Genomic DNA, 21,812 nt, shown 5'->3' with positions numbered 1-21,812 from the left:
AGCCAAGACGATGGGTTGCATAAGTGAATGGTAAAAATGGTAAATGGACTGCATTTCTATAGCACTTTTCCATTTGCATCAGATGCTCAAAGCGCTTTACAATAATGCCTCACATTCACCCTAATGTCAGGGTGCTGCCATACAAGGTGCTCACTATACACCGGGAGCAACTAGGGGATTAAGAACCTTGCCCAAGAGCCCTTAATGATTTTTACGTCAGGCTGGGATTTGAACCAAGGATCAAAATTCTTGGTCTCAAGCCCAATGCTTAACCACAAGACAATCACCTTTGGTATAATACCTGTAACTAACCAAGTTTATTGCCAGTTTTATACAGACAAGTCAGGGGTTGGATACATACACATTTCCAAGTCACTGAATATGTCTTGGAATTTATTTACATCAATTATTAAGAAATACAAACAGTATGGCACTCTATGGTAAATCAGTATGGAGTAGACAGTTCTCAAAAACAGAGACTGTGCAAGAAGGAGAAGAATGAGGAAAGCCACCAAGACACCCAAACAACCCAGAACAAGTTACAGGCTTCTGTGGCTGTGAGTAGAGAAATTGTCCATAGTACATGTTTTGCATTTTGTATCACCAGTTATACAGCTTCATGATGAAGTGGAGCAGAGAAGGATTCTCTTTCACAAAAACATCTCAGATGTACCTTCAGGTCTTCTTTTTAAGAAAATCATCTTCCATACCACTTCATCACTTCAGGATATTGAGGCGTAGTCAGGGGGAGGAGTGTTTCCAGTTTGGTGGGCTCAGGATCTCATCACTGCTTTTTGCAGATGATGTGGTCCTGTTGGCTTCATCAGCCTGTGACTTCCAACACCCACTGGGTCGGTTTGCAGCCGAATGTGAAGTGGCTGGGATGAGGATCAGCACCTCTAAATCTGAGGCCATGGTTCTCAATAGGAAATAGATGGCTTACCTACTCCGGGTAGGGGATGAGGTCTTGCCCCAAGTGAAGGAGTTCAAGTATTTTGGGGTTTTGTGAGGGGACAATGGAGCATGAAATTGGCTGGAGAATCAGTGCAGCAGTTACGCTATTGTATTCTCTCTACCATACTGTTGTGATGAAAAGGAAGTTGAGCCAAAAGGCAAAGCTCTCGATCTACTGGTCAACCTTCATTCCTACTCTCACCTATGGTCATGAGGGTTGGGTCATAACTGAAAGAACTAGATCTTGGGTACAAGCAGAAATGGGTTTCCTCAGGGGGGTGGCTGGTGTCTCCCTGAGAGATAGTGTGAGAAGCTTGGTTATTTGTGAGGATCTCGGAGTAGAGACGCTCCTCCTTCGCATTGAAAGAAGCCAGCTGAGGTAGTTTAGGCATCTGGTAAGGATGTCCCCTGGGCACCTTTTTAGGTAGGTGTTCCAGACATATCCAGCTGGGAGGAGACCCCGGGGGCTAGTTGGAGAGATTATATATCCACACTGGCCTGGAACGCTTTGGGATCCCCCAGTCAGAAGTGGTTAATGTGGCCTGGGAAAGGGAAGTTTGGGGTCCCCTGCTGAAGCTGTTGGCTCCACGATCCGATCCCAGATAATTGGTTGAAGATGAATGAGTGAGTGAGAGTGTGAGTGAGTGAGCCTATTACTTATACAACTCATCATCTTGGCTTTTATATTTTTAATTCATTTATATGTTATTTCTTCCCCCGGTTCTTTCTGTAACACTGCCCCTCACAAAGTACAAACTCGAACTATTCCGCACTTTTAAATTTAATAAATGTCACAGTAAAAATACCAGGCCTGGTGTCTGTAGGAACTTCTCTCATAGACGAGATCCACCCTTACAGAACCTTGAAAAATGGACACAAACAGTTTTATACAGGATTACATATGCGTGACAGAGGCGGACCTTATTTCGCAAAATCCTTCTCTGATTGGAGACCGTGAGCATTCAAGGGAGATCCAACCCCCTGCCCGAGACCTGAGCAGTAATGGGAGACATATGATTTAGTAACCTAACTCTCTTTGTCTTAAATGGTAGAAAGTGGATAAATGTGGTTCGACCTGCACATACCACCAGAGAACAAAGAAGAGTGAAAACTAAAAATACAATCCTAAGTAAAATAACTACCTTAATGCCAAAACAAGAACAAAAAACAAATGAAGAAAACCATAACTGAACACACAAATATGTCTAATATATATAAAGTTGTACAGATGTTGTTTGAGTTTGAGTTTAAGGAAGATCATTTTAGAATTTTTTATATTGAGAAGCCTGATTTACTTTTTATATTTGAAATGACAAAGTAAAATATGTGACATATCTAGCGGCCCACTCCTTCTGGAGGGCACTGTATAGTGGGGTCCATAAGTATTTGGACAGTCATAATTTTGTAATTATACCACAATGGAGTTGAAATGTAACAGTCAAGTGTTCAAGATGTGCTTGTACTGTTAGATTATTTTCTGGGGTTTACAAAAATATTGCATTACCCTTTTATTTTAGCCATAGTGTCTCGGTTTTCAGACGTAAGTCCTATATAGGCCTAAATGCCCATTGGTGCTGGTGATTATCCCCAGATTCCATAGTGTGAAGTAGATGACTGTCTATAACTCCCTATGGAAGAGACGCCAGTACTTCCCCAACCCATTTACACCTTTGTGGACTGGGAACAATGCAGGTGAAGTGTCTTGTCCAAGGATACAGATAGGCAGCCCAAGTCCCTGTTCCATTGAGCTACCTGCTCATTTTCATAGCTCAAAAGTAATTCAACAAACTAAATATAAGGATTATTTTTTAATGCAAATCATAATTTTTACAGCCAGTTTTCATGAAGCTGTATAACTGATGCAACAGTCCAAAGTTGTACTTAATACGGTTTCTACAATTACAGACACAAAGGCCTATAACTTCTTTAGGATTGTAATGGTGCCTTGGTGGCATTCCTCACTAGTCTCCTTCTTGTAGTGTCATTCAATTTTTGAGAACTACCTTCATTAGACAGATTTACCATGGTGTTTGTATTTCTTAATAATTGCGCTCACTCAATGCCAAGAAATATTGAGTGAATTGAAAATGTTCAAGTATCCTTTACCTGACTTATTGAAAAAACAAAACAAAACTGGCAGTTAAAGTCATGATTTCCATTAAAAAGAATCTTTACATTTTATTTGTCCAATTACTTATGGGCTGGAAAATGGAGTGACTGTATGTACAGTCGCAATTCCTGAATGGTTCATGAGATGTTTTTGTTAAACCCTTGAGTTAAAGGTAAAAGTCTACATTGCATTGTGGTGGTGTACGTAATTAAAATTACACACACACACACAAAAAAACAACAACAGAAAAACCCAAAATACAAAACAAAAAGTGCCACTCTCCAAATACTTATGGACCTAACTCAATAGTTTTCAGGTTTGGCACGTTGCTTCAAAGTGGATCTGCCTACCAACAGATTAGACGTGGAAAAGATCAAAATATCAGCATTAATCCTGTAAGGCACATCCATCTTAAAATGTGAGATCCGTTTGGTGCTGCCGAGCAGAAAAGAAGAGAATAAATACATAAATAAATAAATCATTATAATAATAACACCAGATCAGAATGATGATGTTACCTCTGTAGCTGTGATAAGAAAAAGGAAAACACCCTCTTTGCAATTTACAAGTACTGAAAATGTACTCAGCAAGTCATGCCTTTCACATAAAACATCACCGCAATCAAAAATTAAGAGAAAGAAATAATAAATCAAACATGGAGGAAGAATTAAGAGCAAAGAAGAGTCCAAATTACAGGAGCGCAAAACTGGATTAAAACTCCGTTTGACAACGGCCAACCGGTCTCCTGTAATTTTGGTCAGTGAAGAAAGAATTAACATCATACAGATATGTAACGCGAACTATATAAATAAATAAAATCCAAAAACCAAACCAGTCATTGTAAAACAGTTGAATAATATTTAATATTATTAACATTACCAGTACAGTTATTGTTAGTTTACCCTGTTACGTCAACGAAAATGTTGATTTCTCATTCATGATTGTATTTTCGTTGCTAAGAAATTGTTTGTTTTGGCGTAAGGATCTGCAGGAGGGAGGAGCGGATGATGCGACGAGAGCAGAAATGGGTCATTTTCATTTCATTATCCCTCCCTTCTTAGCTTTCTTTGGGTGCTGGAGCAGCATCCACCATCCTGTCTCCTGCCGTATTTTGCCATGATGGCTTAGCTCGTGGTGACCTCTGTGCAGCCACGCCCACTCACACACCCACACAGCATCTCCTGCTAGATCTCCTCGGCTTGTGCCCCATGATTCTCTCCACTCCACTCGTTCCTTCAACCACTCCATCGATCCCTTTCTTTCTGTCTTGGCCCTCAGACGTCTGACTCTATGCTGGAGAGCTTTTCATACACATGTCCGTTGCTGGCACTGTTAAAAGGTCTCTGCCCCTGCCCCAAACCTAATGTGTCCCTGCCCACTGGCAGGTGCTTGTTGGCCCCGTGGTGGTTTCCCATTGGCCCTCCTATTCCACCCAGACACAGCTCTTTGGGGTACCTGGGGGCCACATTGGACATCACCCCAGCTGTGGCTGACGCAGGCAAATAGGAAGTCGCTCCCATGGAGCCTCTGAAGTCCCCTCCTCCACGGCTGTTGTTGAGAAGTTGCTGCTGCTGCTGCGTCTGTGGCTTTTTGACGTAGTACGGTTTGGCACCGTGTAAAAGACACTGGTCATCGCCGAAGGTTGGGATGAAGGGGTTCTGGTTCACCTTATCTGGGTAGAGAGATTTAGACAAGGAGTAAGTCCCGGTCCCTCTGCTACCACCACCACCACCACCACCACAGCCCCCACCTCCCATCATAGCTCTATCTCTATCCCGCAGGTCTCTCTCCCCAAAAGACCGCCGATGAAAACCACCCTCGCCACCACGGAACAACGTAAACGAGGAGCCACCTTTCACCCTATCTCCACCTACACCACTAAACAAGTTGGGCTCCCTTTCACCTGCATACGTCTCAAACATCTGTGCGTACGGGCTGGGACCCTCCATGAAGCGATCTTTGTCTTTCAAGCTTACGCTTCGGGGCTGGGGGAGCTGTCCTGCAAAGCTCCCGCTACCTCCTCCCATGCGGCCTCCCCCCTCCCTTTGCATATCCACAAATGTGTCGTATGAGTGCTGCCTCCGTAACATCCTCCCACCGGGTCCCATCTTCCTGCGTTGCGCCTGAGTCTGTGATTGGCTTCCTCCTGCACTAACCTTAGCTCCAGTGAACGCAATGTTGTTATCCTCACTGATGTTGTAAAGGTTGTTTGGATGAACCTTACAAGAGTCACACCGTTTACAGGTAGCAGAGCTGGGGCGACTGCTGCTCCCCCCAACACTGCTAGCTGGGCATGTGACTCCTCCTCCTCCTACACCTCCACCATGATGACACACATTGTGACAGTTACGACACTCCCAGTCACCTCCTGCTATGCCCCCACCTCCTAATCCCGAGACTCCCTTCTCCCAGCAGGTGTGGCCCTGCAGACCTCCTGACACTGAACCAAGCCCACCTTTACATTCCGGTTTCTTGACTTTACCTTTCAGGAAGTCTTCCACAGGAACTAAGCTTTTACAGATACCAGCACCACTACCGCCGCCCACACCGCTTCCTCCACTTCCACCCTCTTGCTCCCACTTGGCCTTGCCCTCCTTGGAGCGGAACGGATCCGCGTAGAACTCCCTTAGATTTTCTTTATCTTTACGGAATAAGTAAGGTGAAGAATTACCCCCTGCTGCTCTTTTCCGCTCCAGGGTTGGTGAGACTGTGCGGTGTGCCAGAGGCCCATGGGGAAGTGGTGGTGGACGGTGTGGTGGTGTGGTCTCCTCCTGAAGCCGCTCAGCTCCATCTCGTCGTGCTCCCGTCTGCATTTGGCTGAGGCTGGCCTCTTTTTCAGGCTGTCCCTGTATTGCTTACGTCTCTTGACGTTGCCCTCCAGGTTGCCATAAGTGACTGTGTGCGTGGAAATATCAGACACATCCGAACGGATGTTCCCGTCATCACCCCCAGAGCCTCCCCCACCCCCACCACAGTACCTCTCATGACCCCCGATGATCCCTGTGCTGGATGCTCCTCCTTTGAAAGAAAACCTCCCGTACACATTGCTCCCCTTAAATCCCCCTTGGTTGGACTCCGCAGGGGCGTGGCCAGCAATTAGGTCAAACTTACTGGTATTCCTGTGAGTCATAGAGGGGCGGGGCTGGGTGGTGAAGATAGGCGTCACTCCTCCCCCTAAACTGTCGCAATCAAACATGCCCCCTTCCAATGAGCTAGCACTGCCTAAGCTACGGGGCCTATTAGGCAGGGGGCCGGACATACCCAGAGCCGAGGCCGGGTGGTGGTGTCTGTAATGGTCCTGGTACAGGTTGCTGTCCTTCAGGGGCAAGTTTCCAAATGTCCTCTCCACCTCGCTGATGTAGTCACTGAACATGTTGTCCTCTGGCAGGTAGGGCGGTGCTGACTTGCAGTCCGCAGGGTGGCCCACCAGGCTACGCCGGTGCTCCTGGATATCATAGATAGCCGAGTCATGACCTCCGTGATTGTATTCCAGAGCAGCATGTGGAGAGCCGTTAATGCCCGGGACAGCGGTCATGTCTTTGGCAGTGCGGAGCAATCTTAGAATGTTGGAGTGTGTGTTATTCATATTCTTCTTAATGGTGGACGACGGAGAGTCGGCGGTTGACTTGTTTTCCTCTATTTGTACCCCATGGATGCAGCTGTAGATACCCTGGAGTGTGAAAATTGCAGAAAAGCAGGGAGGTATAGAAAGAGAGAAAAAAAGAGAGAGAGAAAGAGGGTGAGACAGGCAATGTGAAGAAGAAAGAAGCAGCGTGGGAGTGGTAAGGACAAAGCATGAGGTTCGAGCGAGGGTTCGAACAGTCAAACAGGGAAGGTGGCAGTTGTAAGAGTCAACAAACGAAGGCATTTAATGTTGCAGATGTACAGACAGACGGACAGACAGACCGACCGGCAGACGGACAGAAAGGGAGAAAGGCAAACAGAGACAGAGAGGTTAATTCAATGCCATGTTCTTTCTGACCACCCACTTGTTTACACACTATTAAACAGTAATAGGGGCTGAGTTCATAAACGGCCTTTCCTGGAGGAACAGCACGAACAAACCCTTACAGCTGCTACTCAACACTCCAACTCAGACTCCGAGGACTGAGGGAGATGGGAACGAGCAGATCAAAGCCTTGATTGATAATGATAGAGGCCAGTCAGCTTGTGGTTTTGACCACTGATCAATAGCTTCAATCACTCTTGCTGAAAATCAGCTGACAGCATCACGAGCCTGCTGCCTCACTCTTCTGTTCATCAAAACAGTGGCGGCACCAGACACTTTTTTTATTATTATGGTAGGGCGAGGTGGCAGCATGACTGTAGGAAATGTGCAAGTGTACACTTTAAAGTAAGTTTAAATACCTACTACACGGGTGTGGTAATTTATATCAATAATACACTATAAATAGAATTAACAATATCATTTGTTAATTAAAGATAATCACTCATCAGGGAATACCCAAGCACAAATTTGCAAATATGACTGAGGGAGTGAGGTCTACAAGATGGTTAATGTGATATTTCATAAACTAACAGGAACTTCCAATTTTGCATGACAGTGAATATTATTAATGTGTGAGACCGAGTCATGCAAATCAGTGCTTTATGATTCAGTAATCACAAAATATGATTCTGTGTGACTTTTCAATTAATTCTGTGCACAACTGAACCACCATATCCATGACTAATGCGAAATCCTCCCACCATATTTAATTCATATTCTCTTCAAACTGTTTGAGTTTACCAGTGATGAACTTGGGTCAAGGTCATTCAAAGTCAAAGGTAATATGAGCAAGAGAGAAGTGACATTGCATCATGTTAGTGTTTAATAGTATCAATAGGTACATCATTAAATAATTCCTCAAAGGAACAATTCTGAGTTTGACCTCTCAAGGTCTCCCAAGGTCAAAGGTCATGTCACGATACAAAGCAGATACGACTTAATATTTGTGTTTAATAGTATTCATAGGGGTATCTTTAAACTATGCCTCAAAGTAGCCGTTCTAATTGAGTTTGACCTTTCAAGATCACCAAGGTCAATGGTCATGTCACCAATACAGAGGTGATACATGACTTTGTATTTATGTTTAATAGCAGCCATAGCTGTATCTTTAATCAATCACTCAAACTAGCCATTTTACATATGTTCTATATATATAAGCACTGGGCCCAAACGTTGGCCTTGGCACGTGAGCTTGAGCTTTTACCCGTTTTTCTTTGGCTAAGCCTCGATCATTCCAAGCTTGCTCCAAATCAGATCTAAATGCTTTGAGTTATTTTGTTCACATATGGACACATAGGGCTGAAAGCAATGCCTCTACATGTTGCTGGTTGTACACAGGTATAAAGAACTGGTTACCTTTTAGTATATCTGTCATTAGGCCAGTACATGTTTTGACTGCTATTGCTGCTACCTAGTAGACAGGAATAAATATTTATATTTAGTGTTGTTAGAAGAAATCCTGATGATTCATCAGTAATCATTACAGGTTCAAAATATGGGAAAGACAACCCTGACAAAGATGCATTCAATAGTTATTATAAGTTAGTGTGGAATCCCATTTTTGCTGCGAAGCCAGTGTACCAATTGTTTGGTAAAACTACAAGTAGAATACAGAAAAACTATGCTGATGACAACCCTGATCTGTTAGGATGTTACCTTTTTCTCTTTATATCCTCTGCTATTCTTCCCCTCCACCTGCAGTTCTGTTTGTCTTCTGAGTCTTAGGCTGGGTGTGGCTGACCAGCTTGTGTCTCACACCTGCAATCAATCATCTACTCCAGTGCAGTTTAAAAGACCAACTCATTCATCAACTCTTCACTAGTTCATTGATTGACCTGTGCCGGCTGCGCCCAGCCTCAACACCTGTTTTGCTTACGCCAAGCCTTCAGACCGGCTGACTCACCGCTTACGCTTGGTACAGTTTGCACTGTACAGATTCTTAGCTTTTTGGACTCTGATTCTTCTCTTTTGGTAAATAAAATCACTTATTTCACCTATTCAGGGGGTGGTTGGCTGCATTTTGGGTCCAAGCTATACATCTGCCTCACACGATCAGTGTGAGAATGTGACAATCTGAGGCTGTAAACAGTATGTTAAAGGACAACTGTCTTAATTTTATCGCGGAGTTCTGGTAGGTGTACTAAACACAGCAGGGCTATAGCCCCATGAATCTAAACCTAATCTACGCACAGAAAAAGCACAAATTATTATTTTGCAAAACTCAGTTTGATTTTCATGGGACAGACACAAAATAATTTTGATGTTATTATCCATGAACGTGTGTGTGTTTGTTTCGGCTGCTTGGTAAAAATAGGATATCCAGCAGGAGAAACACTGTGCGTGAAGTCAAACAAGTGTGTACAAATCAGGACTGAGGGAATCTGACGGAGGAGACAGCCAAATCCCAAAGGTCGAGGAACCACTACCCAGCAGCCAGTGCACGGGCCAGCATTCCTCAAAGGCGTCAACTTGTCAAAAACAGTTTGTCTGTCGCTTAGTCATTTTCCCCGTTGCAGAACTACATTCATCAATCTGAATGGCCGGCTCACACTCTTTTGCTCCTCCTTTCTTTCTTTGTGTAGTTTTATCTCAGTGTCCGGACACTCAGGTGAGTGGCGGCCGCTCTACTGGGATTGTCTGTCTTGTATCTCGCTGCATCTATAGCTGCTGTGAAAGGTAATAGAACAGAGCTCAGCCTTTGTCTTTTTCCTTTTTTATCATCATCCTTACTCACTGATCTTTCTCCTTGTCTATTATTAGCTCTTTGGACACTTACCACAGGTCCGTTCCCACACTTTATGTATGACATATGTCTGAAATTTTCTTGAATACTGTGTGTATATATATATATATATAGATATATATATATATATATATAGGGCAGCACGGTGGCCTAGTGGTTAGCACTGTTGCCTCACAGCGAGAAGGTCGTGGGTTCAATTCCCGTGGTCTTTCTGTGTGGAGTTTGCATGTTCTCCCCGTGTTTGCGTGGGTTTCCTCTGGGTGCTCCGGTTTCCTCCCACTTCCAAAGACATGCGGGTTAGGTGGATTGGAATCTTTAAATTGTCTGTAGGTGTGTGTGTGTGTGTGTGTCTGTGTTTGTTTGTACGTTTGTGGCCCTGCGACAGACTGGTGTCCTGTCCTGGGTGTACCCCGCCTCGCGCTCTATGGCTGCTGGGATAGGCTCCAGTCCCCCGCGATCCTTAATTGGACTAAGCGGTAGAAGATGGATGAATGAATGTAAATATATATATATATATATATATATATATATATATATATATATATATATAATTTTTTTCATTGTGCTGCAACTTGATGCTTGGCACTGTGCACCAATAATAATGTGACTGAATAACAGGAACCACATTTGTGTGTTGGTGTGTTAAAATGGACAAAGAGAGTATTACATATGTGCATGTGTCAAGTTTTACAATTTCCCGTCTTCTTCCAACTGGGTGCTGGGTAGGGTTGTGGAGAGTGTGGGCTTAGGTTCCTTCATTGGAGAGAAAAGTTTTACTGACAGTGACTTTGCTGATGATGTGGTGATCTTCACAGGATCAGCAGATACCCTGACAAAAGGATTTCAGAAGTTCCAAGCTTTGAATGGCTTCCGGAACTCAGCCATCAGATGTTTATTCATATGTGGTGATCGTGTTGGACACCATAGTGATATTCATTTCTCTGAGCCCTTGGCCTTTGACATCTGTAAATGTTTGAGAAGTGATTATGGGTCATGACATCACTGGACAGAGTTGTGTGGTGATGCTGATTTCTTTAGAGGAGAATGAAGGTCCAAGTCTTTAGAGTCCTGGTGCTACCTGTCTTACTGTATGGTGTGAGACTTGGATGCTAACTAGTGACCTGAAGTCATGGCTACGGAGCATCCTTGAGTACCACTGGAATGACTTTGAGCCAAATAACTGGTTACTTTGGAGACTCAGATGAGGACCATCTCTTGTATTATGAGGGACTAGCAACGATGTCATTCTGGCCATGTGGCAAGTTGCCATCCAGCACATAGGTGCCTCAGTGTTGAGGATCGCTGCAGTTGGAAAAGGTCAGGGTGATGTCCATGTTTTGCCTGGCTGTGGCAGACAGTGTTACTTTTGAGAACCAAGGCGGTTCCATGGTGTGCTGAATGTGACATGTGGCACCAACACATATTCCCAGTCATGACCTGACCCATTTGTGGCGTCCCCCCCAAAATGTAATCATCATCACCAAGTTTGGGAAATACTGTAAATGTTTGTGTTAAAATTTCAATATTTATTAAAACGATTGTCATGGCTTCAAACTTTGATGATATATCCATCCTGAAATGCAACTGTACCTATTCCAGAATAGGCTCAATCCTTTCCCCAAGTTTATATTGTGTGTTTCTAGCTACTGGTTGTAGCGCAATGACAAATGTTTTCTGGATAGTCTGTACATTTGGTTAAAGATCAGTGTTTTAATGAAAAAGCTCACCAAATATGCAGTTAGTAAAACAGCAGATGGTAATAAAACCGTGGATAGGGTGAACATTGTAATGCCAACCATCATGCTAACTATGGTTAACCTCTGCCTTTTCCTTTTCAAAATGTCAGTCGTTTGCATCATGCTGAGATAAGAATTTCCAATGTCAATATTGGTTCACCCCATACCCAGAAATTCAGTAATATCACTGACGGCAACATATAGACGGGGTTTAATGTTAAATATCCCCAAATTGGAACATTCTTAGTCTGCATTTGCATAAATACTCATTCTATGGAGTAAAATTTAGTCCAAAAGCTCTTGTAATATATCCATGATGCATATCACAAGTGTCCATATCCGAACTCCGACTTGCTTTGTGTGACACGCCCACACGGGCTATGGGTGGGCTTATTCAATCTCTCTTCACTTCCATTGAAAGAAGGGATGGGGCAAGCCCAAGCTTCTTTCCATTTAAAGTGACAGAAAATTTCTTTGAGATTATTTTTTAGTTCCAAATTACAAATTTAAGAAACAGTTTATTATTTTTTCGTGTAATTCTGCTAACAAATCAACAAACAGGGTAAAAACCCTGTCATATTCAGCAGGCATAAAATGTCCATAAGAAAAAGGAACTTGGCTGATTGTTCAACAGCACAAAAATAAAACTGAGAAAAAAAGTGTTGAATACTAAAGGCCAGATGCATCTTTTAAGTTCTTTCAGGTTAATCTGCGTAGGTGTAAATCAATGGCTTTTACAATTAGAATCACCTTCTGCTGACACCAAATGCATTAACACTGGTGTTATTTTCTCTTATAATAGTTGAGATGATTTTCATACAACATAAACCGAGCTCTTTCTTTGTTAAGGGCAATATTGTTCAAATGAAGCTGAAATGATTATACAGAATTCCAGTAATATGGACATTAGGAGTTGGAAGCAATGACATGAGTATCTTCAGTGGTCGACCTCCCAGGGGAGTCATTCAGCACCACTGAAATGACTTTGTGCTAAATTAGTGGCTACTCGGGGATACCTGGTGTCAAGAGTTGCAAAGATTTCCCGAAAGAAATGAGCCATAATGGTTGTGAAAACAATCACAAGAGGCAACTTTGCTCTTAAGAAGACCAAAAGAAGGAACCTCACAATTGTTCAAGGCAACTAGTTTCTTAACTAATGTAATAATTCTTCTATTGTTATGTAAATAACCCCCCACCCCAAAAAACAAAACCTATAAGACTACTATTAATAATAAAAATGAATTCATTATTAATAGTAGTACAATGTATTTACTATGAAGAAGGAGAATAATAAATTACTACTACTACAAACAATCATAATAATGTTACACACATAACCCAAATAATAATAATAATAATAGCTGACAAAATAAGATAAATATAATATATATAAAAATACATAATAAGATAAATTTAGATGAATTAATTACAGCACCTATAATGTGTTTATTAAAAAAATCTTGATGAATCGCACTATCATTTTTGTTTTGACTAGTCTGTAAATAAATGTTTTTGAGAGCAATAACTGGTTTGGATGTCTGCGCCTTTAGACACTTATTTGCACAGCTTAAATAACAGCTCCAGACCAGGGGCCTGTACTACGAAGCGGGGTTATTGGCTTATCAGGGTAACTTCGGGAGTAAGTTGATGACGTGTGGAGTAACTTCCCGGTTAACCCGTACTACGAAAGGTGGATAGGTTTTGATCGAGGTATGCTGCCATGGCAATTTACACTGCGTGCCAAACCTGCTCCGAGCAGGTTATGTTCTAGGTTAGCTTGAGGTTTTTGCTTAACCACTCCCTTTATAAGTACCGCCCATCCACCTTCAATCACTCCGAAGACAATGCCGGCCAACCTGGATGATCCGTTTGATATTGGGGCACAAATTGTGAGGGGCTCTCTTTGCAGGGCGAGGGTTTTTAAAGACCGCCAGAATCCGCTGACATACCTGGACGATATTTTCCATGAAAGATATAGATTCTCAGCCGAGGGAATTCGTTATCTTTGTCAGCTGATCGGGCCAGACGTCTGTAACATCACCCATCGTAGCAATGCCCCGACGATCGAGCAGATAATGTGCCTTGCGCTTAGATATTTTGCCAGTGGACAATTTATGTATTCCATCGGTGATGCTGAACATCTGAGCAAGAATACTGTATGTCGTATGATTCGCAAGGTAGTACTTGCTCTATCTAAACTGTTGGATGCATTTGTCGTTTTCCCTGGCCATTTATCCGCAATGCAAATCAAAGAAGGGTTTAATGCAATCGCGGGTAATTACTAATATCAAAATAGGTCTAATGCATTTCCATTAATTAGGCGAAGTGGGGCTTATCAATGACATTTTCTCCTAGGTTTCCCATGAATAATAGGAGCCATTGATTGCACGCAAATCCCAAACAGTGCACCCCTGGGAGAGCACGAGGGCGATTATGTCAATCGCAAATCTTTTCACAGTATCAATGTGCAGGTATAGCTGTTCTATTCGGCCTATTTCATATACCCATTATCGTGTAGTCCACTCTAAGCTCACCTTCTTTTCACTTATTTCAGCCACATAAGGGTTGCTTTGGTTTGTGTGATTTTTCTAAATATTCTAATATACAATTACTATAATTACATATTTCACATTCTTTTTCTCCCCACATGGGGCTGTCCTGTTGGATAACCTTCATGCCAAAGTGATATATATGTAACTATGTTAACAGAATGACCATTAATGGCTTTAAATCCTTAGATAGGTAGCCTATTTAGGAAACATTAAATTAACCTAACATCTATTAGTAGGCCTATGCCCACTTCTGAATCATGTTGCATCTGGGTGTAATTAATGACAGAAGGTCATTATTTTACACATATCAGGTTAATCATCTGTAACAGATTTGGAGAACAATTGAATAGTACTTACGCATTTACCCGATCAGCAATATGTTGCCAACAAGCCTGTCTTGCTTTATTGGCAGACGATGTGTTCGATTTCCCCCTTAACGTTAATTTAAATTCCTCGTAGCTCCGCATAATAATCATGCATTCTTCTTCAGTAAAGTAAGGTGACCGCGTCATCATTGAAAAATGGTGACGTGCGCTGCGACCTGCCCCTTTTATGTGAACGCGCACAAACTCCAATTAGGTTAACACAGGTTCAGCAAATCAACATCTTAATCGGCGTCGTAGTACCGATTAACATCACTTGAGAACACCAGGTTTTGTCAACCCCGGTTTAAGAAGTTAACCCTGGGTTACATCTGAGTAAGTTAACCCCGCTTCATAGTACAGGCCCCAGACGTTTTATTATTATTATTATTAATAATCCTTTAAATAGTGGAAAGGAAAAAAATAACACTTTCAGCACATCTGTAATGCACAGATTAACTTTCTGTTGTTCTCTAATGTGAGGAAAAACTGGCTTCATTAATGTTTCCTCCTGCAGGTAAACTACATGGTAAACACTTTTCATACCAAAGTAACTTGCTTCAATAACTGTCAATATAATATCTCAAATGTGAGTGTTTGTGCGTGAACATTGGTTCTGACACTGGTTCAGCTTCAACAATTGTTAATGAACAGCCACACGGAGCTCTTACAGGTTTAAAACAGTTTAAAAATGCTTATGGGGAGGGGAGGGGGGCTTTATGGTTATTGTGCATTCATACAGCAACACTTCTGCATTTAACCCATCCTAATTACAGTTTGACACAATCCAACCACTAGGAGCAGTGAGCAGCCACAGTCCAGTGCTCGGAGAGCGACTCCAGATGTAGAGACGCTGCCTTGGTCAGGGACAGAGAAAGGAGCAGACTCTTAATATGCATGTTTTTGATTGTGGGAGGAAATCGGGGTGCCCAAGGAAACCCACGCAGACAAGGGGAGAACATGCAAACTCCACACAGTAAGGACCAGGTGGGAATTGATCCCAGGACCTTCTTGCTGTGAGGCAGTAGTGCTAACCACTGGTTAACTCATGATGTTTTTCATCCAGATTTTATTGTTCAATGGACAGATTTAAAAATGAAATAGTCTTGAATCCAATAATATAATTATTAAAGGGGTCATATTATGCTAAATCACTTAATATCTTTTATATTTTCATGTGCTTGATATTTAATGTTCAACATCTTCATTGTCCCACAATTCTATGCAAAGTGAAAATTGCTACATCACACAAACCACCACCTTAAGTGCTAAATTTTTTTTTTCTAAATACATTTTGTAGTGCAGCAATGAATAATACTCATTATGTTCATGGTGCCGCATTTTTGCAAAGTTCATACACTGCACAGGTTATTTTCATACATTAAAATATTTATGTAATTGCTTTTACAAGTGAATTTCTTTTCTTTCTTTATTTTTTTGTTTCTGAGATCCTGTGTGTTTTTTTGCAATTTGAGGGGCGATATTTAAAAAGAAAATATATGCAATTAAATGTGATTAATTTGATTAATTAATTGCAAACCTTGAAATTAATTAGATCATTTATTAATCGCCTGATAACACTAATAATAATAATAATAATAATAATAATAATAATATGGAATTACACTATACAGTTCCTCCAAGAATTAATTAAATTCAAGCAATCAATTTTATTTGTGCAACTTTGCATGAACAGAAAACAATCTTCTTTGATAATAATGCTGTTATAAATGTTTCATATGTGAGAGACACTCGGTGAAGATGTTTGACAGTCTGGAATTTGTTCATTCTTTGATTCTGTAATGAGTGACTACGTTCTGGAAACCAACCCTAAAGACGCAGCCTGCAACTCCAAAAATTAATAGGTGTTTAAAAAAGCCAGATGTTGCTTACAATAAGTGGACCTGGCAACAACAACATTATATTGGATAGTTGTGCCACAAATTACAGTGTGTGCATGCAGACCAAGCTAATGATTACTTACTCCATGAGGTGTGACAGTACGACCACGTAGTGCATCTTCCTGTGCACGATCCACCACATAGCTGCCTCTTTACTGAGGGTATGGTGACACCTGGTATTGGCAGGTACATAGTTACTTTTTGAAGATGTATGGATAGCTGCCAATTGGAACCCAAAGCAGTTTCATCACACAGTTTATTGAGCACTGGTGCGTGGTCCTAAACTGGACCCAACTTTGCTAAGTGATCAAACAGTGCAAAGAAGGACCCCAGTTCATCATAGCTGCCAAGGTACAATACAGCAACATATTACGATGAGTATTATTGTTGGGCTGCCACCTTCATAAGATTGACTTTGGTACCATTCTTACATTGTCCTATATAGGTCCAGAGGCCAGTTGGTGCTTATCAGAGCTTATCCCCGAATTTCATAGATGAGACTCTATGAGTCCCTCTGGAATGGACGCCAAAGCCCGCACTCATTTAGAGCTGGGTGGACCGGGACAACACAGATTAAGCATGTTGTCCAATGACAGGTAGCGTGACCAGGAATTGGGACCAGGATTGTCATGAAAATTGTATTTGGTGAATTATGCAGGGTTTTGTACTGCATAGTACACTCTTGACTTGTGTTTTGTTATTTAATCAGCGCCTCAGTTAAAAATGCCACAGGTAAGACAGATGAGTCACTGCATTCCTGTGACTGACTCAATCCTCCTCAACCGCAGCCAGTGGTGCTCCAGCAGCTATTCCTGTGATCATTCTGTCAGGAGGACAAAGGTCAAATCTAAAACTAAACATGGTCACACTCACCCTGCTAATAGAGAACGTGACCCCGGGATTCCCAGAGCACACGCCCATGAAGCAGAAGCGTAGCTGCCAGTAGAACAAAATCTCGCAGATGAAGGTGATGAGTGACAGAACCATGGCGGCCCCGAGCATGTAGAAGACGCCCGCCATGTTGTCCACATCCAGCTGGCTGCTCATCACCTCGTTCTTCTCATTGTGGCAGATCCCCGTCAGCCATAAGGCCTCCAACTCCTCCATCTCACCTGCAGGAAGAGGACACACACACACACACACGCACGCAAACACACACAGGCAGCTTAGTGTACTGACGTGTTGGCGTTACTGTTTGAATGCATATGTGCAAATTTACGTATGTGTGAAAATGACATCCTGTTGTTTGGGTGGCGAGCTTCTGCCAAAACTGGCTCAAGTCTCACATACGTCATGTGTTATTTTGACCGAATGCCACCCTGAGGATCACGTTTATTGTGGGCTGCTTATGCAAGGCTAACCATTCCTTACTGTGGAAGTCCTCAGGAGGTAAGTGCATGTGGTCACATGACACGCAACTCCGGCCTAAAATGCTTCCTCTATATTTTTACCTCCCTGCAGGGAGATCAGGGCATGTCCTGTGGGATTTGTTTGGTTTCATATTGCTTTTGCAACCCTTATGTGTGAGTGACAGTTTGTGCAGGTGAGTGTACGCATCACTTGAAGTGACTTAAAAACGAGGTGTGTATTGTGCAGCCATTAAACCTGGTGTCACTTCATGATATAATTATGATCACTAAATAGACAAATAACAACATCATGTGCTGCAGACATGTTAAATCTCACGCCATTCCCTGATGGCATCACAAAAAGTAAATTAATCTATGGTTTGTGCTCCCATCACAAAAATGCGGCACTTTTTGTGACTGAAGCACAAAATGTGGGGTGACACGAGGGGGTCTGTGGGCTATGGTTATGGGAATGGGTCAGGTAAGAGATAGTAAAATACATTTTTATAATGTTTTCACAAAATGTGACTCATTTTGTGACGGGAGCACAAAAAACGCATGAGACTGAGCTGGATATACGGTGCCGGAAGCGTTCTAGAAATTGTATTTTCAGATTTAGAGCATGTAGCTATTTATGTTGGACATCATTCCCTAACAACCAAAGAAAATGCTAACTGTGGATGGCATCACATATAATAATAACAGCTGGTATTGTGACCACTGATGTATTATTACCCGACGAACCCCCACCTGCTGTACGTTGGAAGCCTCCAAATGAACCAGTTAATTCAGTTTATTTTCAATTCAGTTTATCTATAGAGCAGCAAATCATGACAGTTTGCTCCAAAGCACATCACAAGGGTAATGTACACCCCCCCCCCCACCCCACACCTGTGCAAGCACAGGAAAAGCTCCCTTGTTCTTTTTTTTAATTGTTGGAAGAAACCTCAAGCAGACCAGACTCAGAGGGGTGAGCAACTACTTTAGCCATACTGTCAATAACAAAAAACAAAACAAAAATCAATAAACAAAGCAAAACAAAAACCTGTCAAACATGCTATACAGAGATGATGGAGCTAAGTATTCATGTACTTATAAAGTCAGTATTTTTACAGTGGCAAATCACAACGCAAGATGCAGTAAGGTACTACACATGAATAAGGTCTAGCCTTACCCACCTCTGGCAACAATGGTCACAGTCATTAACCTACCATCCCTGGTTCTCAAGACCAGGCACCTAAGTGGCTCTACTCTACTCTTTTGTACTCTTCTATTTTACTCTTCCTTTTTAGATATTTAGATATGCCTTAGTATATGGCAGGGGTGGTGGCCAAGTGGTTAATGCGCTTGGTTTCAGTGCAGAAGGTTCCGGGTTCAAATCCCACCCTTGCCACATTTCTCCATGTAATGTGGAGTTGTGTCAGGAAGGGCATCTGGCGTAAAACCTGTGCCAATTCAACATGCAGATCCACCTTGGATTTTCTGTGGCGACCCCGAGTGCAAACTAGATATACCAGCATAGTTCCACTTTAGAATTGGAATATAATATATAAGATATACCTTACTGAATTTTCATGTGACTGAGCATAAAAATAATGTGACTCAGGGTAGCAAAACTGTGACTGTGCATAGCAACAATGACTACGTTTACATGCAGCCAATAACCCTTTCATAACCAGAATATTAGCAATAACCCGGTTGCGCATGGCCATGTAAACACCCGCAAATACCAGAATATGCTCATATTCCGGTTTTTAAAAACCCGAATAAGACCCCTGGGTTACTCCTTTTGTAACCCGAATATCAGGTCATATAAACGCGCATCGGGATATCCCAATAGAAAGGAACATTATTTTGTGTTCTGCGCATGTCCTCTCCGCAAGGAATCTTGGTTTTTTGAGTACGGCAACTACTTGTATGCGGCGCGCGCAACCCACTGGACACCACAGAAGCAGAGGTAAACAGCGCATTGTGTTCTGCGTCCTTATCAGGCGGGCCGGTCGCAGCACCAGTCGGCATCACCGCGATTGCTCTGCCGCCGATGCGCTTACCGAGTCTGCCGGCTCGGTAAACGCCACAGCGGGCCACTCACACCGCCCTCCTCTCTGCTGTGCGGAGCTGCGCGAAATCTGGCAACAGGTCCAGAGACTACGCTTGCTGTTTTGATGCGGAGGCAGCCAGCAAGGATAGATTTCTTGCAGAAAAAATCCACAGCGCCACAGGGTCTCGGTATACTGCAGCCGCAGAGCTCTGTGGCCACGACTTGGATTCTTTGCAGGGCCCGCATCCGAGGCAGTGAGCGAAGAGAGAGCCCACGCATTGTGTTCTGTGTGTGTCTGATTATAATCTTCTCGACCACAAGAAAAAAGAGAGTGTTTACACAGGAGAAAAAAGTGAGAAAATGTTAATGCCTGTTTGAGAAAAGTGTATAAAGTGTGTAGTGAGGGGTTTTACACGAAGCAGGATTTGCACAAACACCAGACTAAATCAAGCACTGGTGGAAGAGGTGCATCGCTGTTTACATGGGGATATTCCAAATGATACCAGTGACCATGTATACAGGAGTAACTGTCTGCTTAAGCATGTAGACAGGTTATTCCTAATGATTCAGAAACAGGAATATTGACCTTAACCCGAATATTAACGGCATGTAAACGTAGTCAATGTGGCTGAGTGTAGCAAAACTATGACTGTGCACAGCAACAATGTGACTGAGCGTAGCATAACTGTGACTGTGCATAGCAACAATGTGACTGAGTGTAGCATAACTGTGACTGTGCATAGCAACAATGTGACTGAGTGTAGCATAACTATGTGCACAGCAACAATGTGGCTGAGCATAGCATAACTGTGACTGTGCACAGCAACAGTGTGACTGAGCGTAGCATAACTGTGACTGTGCACAGCAACAATATGGCTGAGCGTAGCAAAGCTGACTGTGCATAGCAACAATGTGACTGAGCGTAGCATAACTGTGACTGTGCACAGCAACAATGTGACTGAGTGTAGCATAACTGTGACTGTGCATAGCAACAATGTGACTGAGTGTAGCATAACTATGTGCACAGCAACAATGTGGCTGAGCATAGCATAACTGTGACTGTGCACAGCAACAGTGTGACTGAGCATAGCAAAACTGACTGTGCACAGCAACAATGTGACTGAGCGTAGCATAACTGTGACTGTGCACAGCAACAATATGGCTGAGCGTAGCAAAGCTGACTGTGCATAGCAACAATGTGACTGAGCGTAGCATAACTGTGACTGTGCACAGCAACAATGTGACTGAGTGTAGCATAACTATGTGCACAGCAACAATGTGGCTGAGCATAGCATAACTGTGACTGTGCACAGCAACAGTGTGACTGAGCATAGCAAAACTGACTGTGCACAGCAACAATGTGACTGAGCGTAGCATAACTGTGACTGTGCACAGCAACAATATGGCTGAGCGTAGCAAAGCTGACTGTACATAGCAACAATGTGACTGTTTCGCCAGGTATCTTGCATGAAATAAATTACAAAGCCGCTCTAAGGTTGATGCAAAATGCAGCATGTTGTAAATGCCGTATGTTTTGTCACTAAACAGACACGCAGCTCTGCTGTGCATAAAATGACTGGTCCCTGTTCTCATGGAGACAGAAGTAAAATATGGTTTTGTTAAGCGAACCGCTGGTGTGTTTCCATCTTCTCGCTTCCGTGGTGACAAACGGCTGCATGTGTGACAATCACCTCACAGAGTGGAAACACGTGCACACCGCATCATTAACTCAGTGTAACTTGTGCAGCAGCTCAATTAACATTTGTGAAGCTGTGTAAATAAAATCCTCCTATTCATACCTCACACATCTCACAGAGATTCTGAAAATATGGAGTAAAATGCTGATACATCTGTGAAAGATGTATTGCAAGTTCTGGATTGAACCAAGAACCAGAACTTGACATAGATAAATAAATACTTACATGTGCTGTATAGTACTAGTTTTTATCTTATAGTTTCATATATCTGTTGGTTCATATTAAACATATCCAAGTTCAACAACTGAGTGATCAACCCATAAATGAGTAATGTGGTGCACTGTGGACAAGACTGGCG

At 42.5% G+C, this 21,812-nt stretch overlaps 1 protein-coding gene across 1 annotated transcript in view; it reads right to left on the bottom strand.

Moving 5' to 3' along the window:
- Nucleotides 1-3,815: 3,815 nt before the first annotated feature.
- Nucleotides 3,816-21,812, bottom strand: part of LOC117526169 (glutamate receptor ionotropic, NMDA 2B-like) — a 93,955-nt gene continuing 75,958 nt past the window's right edge. Inside the window, 3 exon segments of the mRNA XM_034188204.1 lie at nt 3,816-5,798; nt 5,801-6,734; nt 17,241-17,479. Coding sequence (XP_034044095.1) covers nt 4,339-5,798; nt 5,801-6,734; nt 17,241-17,479 — 2,633 coding nt within the window. The 3' untranslated portion in view covers nt 3,816-4,338.

The sequence above is a fragment of the Thalassophryne amazonica genome, chromosome 15, assembly GCF_902500255.1.
Source record: "Thalassophryne amazonica chromosome 15, fThaAma1.1, whole genome shotgun sequence".
Lineage (NCBI taxonomy): Eukaryota > Metazoa > Chordata > Actinopteri > Batrachoidiformes > Batrachoididae > Thalassophryne > Thalassophryne amazonica.
Note: the sequence above shows the minus strand (reverse complement) of the source record. Positions and strands in the feature narration are given on the sequence as shown.